The sequence below is a fragment of the Triticum aestivum genome, chromosome 5D (genome assembly GCF_018294505.1).
Source record: "Triticum aestivum cultivar Chinese Spring chromosome 5D, IWGSC CS RefSeq v2.1, whole genome shotgun sequence".
Taxonomy (NCBI): Eukaryota; Viridiplantae; Streptophyta; class Magnoliopsida; order Poales; family Poaceae; genus Triticum; species Triticum aestivum.
In genome coordinates this window covers 559,066,393-559,070,305 of record NC_057808.1, presented here as the reverse complement: position 1 = coordinate 559,070,305, position 3,913 = coordinate 559,066,393, and the positions used below count along the sequence as shown (strand labels likewise).

The 3,913-nt window shown below is 50.5% G+C and overlaps 1 protein-coding gene across 1 annotated transcript; it reads right to left on the bottom strand.

Moving 5' to 3' along the window:
- Positions 1-1,417: 1,417 nt before the first annotated feature.
- Positions 1,418-3,492, bottom strand: LOC123126223 (L-type lectin-domain containing receptor kinase SIT2). Its single transcript, XM_044546602.1, has one exon. It carries the CDS (start codon positions 3,490-3,492, stop codon positions 1,522-1,524), a length of 1,971 nt encoding a protein of 656 aa, XP_044402537.1. The 3' UTR covers positions 1,418-1,521.
- Between the last annotated feature and the right edge of the window lie 421 nt (positions 3,493-3,913).

Sequence of the window (3,913 nt, the reverse complement as noted above, 5' to 3'; positions counted from 1 at the left end):
CTCACCAAACACCACCGCCCATCCGGAGCCAACCATCCAAACAACCACCCAATGCGCCACCGCGGTTGCGCCGCCGCCCACGCCGTCTTACTACGAGCACCACCACGAGGCCGAGAAGACCGGAGAGAAGCGCCACGCGATGGGAGCAGCAGCACCAAGGCCGAGCGGAAGGGAACCACCTCCACCGCCGTCGTGCGAGAAGCCGTGCCTCCGGCACTGTCGCGGTAGCCGCCCGGACACGGCAGCGGGGCATACCAGGCCACCCCTTCCCGACCAGTCCCGAAACGGGCCCGCTAAGCCCCATCGGCCGTGCTGCAGCAAGCTGGCGTCGGTGCCGCCAGCCCCCGTCGCGCGACGCCGCTCCCCTGCATCCCAGGAATCACGCCGCCAACCAGCCCCGCCGCCGGCCCGCCCAGGCCCAGATGGGCCCCGTAGGGCCTAGATCTGGGCCGAGCGCCGCCGCCAGGACGAGCCACAGCGCCACCCCGCCGCCAACGACGGCGCCGCCGCCCAGCCGCCCACCTGCTCTGCGACAAGGAACCCCGCCGCCAGCAGGACCGCCGCCGCGTAAGAGCACCCCCCTCCCCCCAGTGCAACTCCGCCCCGCGCCGGAGCCACCGGGAGGTGAAGGGCAGGAAGGCCGCCGCCACCAGCGACCCCGGGGCCAGGCTGGCCGCGGGCGCGAGCTACGGCGGCGGGGAGGAAGGGGAGAGGGGGGCTGGAGGCGGGAGAGGAAGGTGCGCGGCCGGCCGCCCGCGGGGAGGGGGGGTGGGTGGCGACACGGTCGCGAGAGAGGGGAAGGGGGATTCAACCACCTTGTCGGTGGAGTTTCAAACCACGTACCCTGCCTTAAGTAAGCTCTGCAAGTTCAGGAACTTACATGGATTATTGATAGGTCAAAATGCGCTTCGCATTGTTCCTGGAAGCCTTATTCCTTGTTTATATTCTACCATCTCTTCTCATAATCCAGTGTACAACGATTTTGGTTTCAGTTGACTACAAACCAAGATTTGTTTTTTAGCAGCAAGCATATTGAGTTCCTGGAAGCTCATCCAAACGTTTTCAGATGAAGGAAATACATTCAGAGATAAGCTTTGCCATGGTTACCCCTACCGCGCAGAAGATAATAGGTCTTATTCTACTTTCCGATCATCGATGTAGAACTTTAGGTAATATCCCACTTTTCTTCTTGCTCTCTTTTGTACAGCTACAGACCCAAAATTTAGAAAAAACATGCAGTAAGAATTTAATTGTCAACAAGTGCGCCATACGTAGTAAACAAGGACACAAAGTTCAATTCTCCTTGGGTGAGAGCAATATACATAATTGTCAACAATAATGGGATATGGCATGCCCAAATGAATAATTGTACTAGAAGTTCATACCATACTATATGTGAATAATAGTTCATCAAACACTATTACAGTATATGCAGGCTGGGTTCACGACTAACCCATCTGTCACATTGAAATCGTACAGAATATGAGCGAATGCCGAACGTGCATCATCATACCATATTTATCACCTTCCTCCGGAAAGACCCGTTGTGGCTGTCGCCACAGAGGGGCATGACAGGATATATTGATCAAAACCTTCATCCCTGCTGGTAAGGTGGAAAAAACAAGGTTGGAAATCTGTGAGTGCTGCATCCTTTTCAAGGTATTGCAGAACAAGGCGCATGCATGGCCTTGCACTTGGTTCTGAATGGGAGCACAACAGGCCAAGCTTCAGTACCAACTCCACCTCCTCCCTGATGTAATCTTCCAATCTTGGGTCCACTATTGTGAGGATTGAACCACTTTCCCATGCGTGGAGCACCCAATCTGTCAGCAGGGTTGGATCGCCAGAATCATGCACTATTGGACGCCTTCCACAAGCAACCTCCAACATGAACACACCAAATGCAAATACATCAGTCGCCTTGGTTGCCCTCCCAAGCCTAGCTAGCTCAGGAGCTATGTAGCCCCAAGTGCCGGCCAAATGAGTGGTGTGGGCGTCTGTTCCGTGGTTGTGTAATCTTGCAAGGCCGAAATCACCAAGCCTTGCATTCATTTCAGTATCGAGGAGCACATTGCTCGCCTTGATGTCCCGATGGATGACAACTTTCTCCCAATCCTCATGGAGGTAGAAGAGGCCAGATGCAATGCCTTTTATAATGTTAAGTCTATGAACCCAATTTAAGACTGGCATATCTTGATCATGCAAGACTCTGTCAAGACTACCTTTTGGCATGTAATCATAAATCAGAAGGAGGTTATTGTTGTGCCGGGAATAACCGAGCAACTGGACAAGGTTGCGATGCCGGAGATGACCAAGGATAGTTATCTCGGCTATGAACTCCTTCATCCCCTGCTTTGACTCTGGAGAAACCCGCTTGATTGCAACGTTTTGCTTCGAGGTTTGTAGCATCCCTTTGTACACCTTTCCAAATCCCCCTTTCCCTAATAGCATCCTGTCACTGAAACCTCTTGTTGCAGTTGCTAGGTCTTTGTACGTGAAATATGGTGGCCCACCCTCTATTTTCCAGTCTGCACTTTCTGTTGCCTTCTTGAGATAAAGAACAATAAGAATAACAAGCACGATGAATGCTGCTGGAGCAACAGTTGGTAAAATAATGTCCTTGGGGATATGAGAGCGGTTTTGTGCTTTCTGTCTAACATCTGCTATAATTTGAGACATTGCTGGGTAGTCAAGTAGTTGAGCCTCTCCAGTTGTATTAAAACTCCAGCCAATAATGCAATGCTTGGACCTAATAAGGGTGCCTGTTGCTGAGGAGAACCCAGCAAAGAAGGAGTTGTTTCCCAATACGGATGTAAGATTGACAGTGCTGGCTAACAGTGGTTGTTGAGGCTTACGCTCTAAGTAAGGTGCTAAACTGACAATCAAGTTGTGTGAGTTGCCATCATACTCCACCCATACTTGCATTGGTTCTCCACTAGCAAGTCTCAAGGGAGAGAATGTATCATTGGAAGTGTAGTAACCAGCTGTGTGGGAATTGATAGAAACAATGCTGTTTACATCGATTCCAACGTGGTTATCATCAATATCCACGAAGGTGGGATTCTTAAAGGTGTCAAGCTCAACAGCAAAGAGTTGATTTGTAATATTACCGTTGCTTGCCTCGTCGGTCAGGGACATGTACTGAGCCGCCAGAGAACTGTACATGAACCCTATGTTGTTGGAAAGGGTAAATGCAAGGCCATGTGCACTGACCCCGCCAAGGTTCTCCGGGGGGATGATGACGAACACAAAGGTTGTCGAGAATGAGGAAATAGGTCCATACATAAAACTTAGACCGTTGCCTTTCCGTTGGGGCTCGCCGTTGGTGAGCATAAGTGCACCGCTTGTGATAGAAGCCACACCACTAAGCACGCTCATGCTCTTATCCATACCGTCATCAAAGCTGAAGAAGACACCGTTTTCATCATAGGTGTATGCTATGGAGGTAGGGATGATGAAGAGGAGAAAGAGTAGGAGGGAGTGAGGCAGCATAGTGAAACAAGGCACGTTTCCCTCGGCTGGGGATAGGTTATGAAATACCGAAGCAAGTGCTAGTGAGCAAATAGACCAAGCGTCTATTGGAAGTTCCGTTTCCATCTCTCCGGTTTGTTGGCCATACAGCTTGTACCCTCGTACTGAAGAAATTTGATAGGTACAGCCAACGTATCCATAGGGGCACGATACAGTGTTGACTGACTTCTAGAATACTGTCTCCATTCCAAGATAGACGATACGTTAGGGTAGTGCCTGATCAGACCTGTCATCTCTGACAGCATTGACTGACTTCTCAAGTACAAGCTTCGATTTGTTTTGTTAGGGCTATAAGATTTTTATAACCGAAATTTCAGGATTTCTAAAGATTGGTTCTTGTGTTCTGTAGGATTCTGTTTTGGCTGAAAGAAAGAAATAGCTG

Bases quoted from the DNA above. Each gene is read 5' to 3' on its own strand.
- LOC123126223 (XM_044546602.1), bottom strand. From the start codon at position 3,492: ATGCTGCCTCACTCCCTCCTACTCTTTCTCCTCTTCATCATCCCTACC.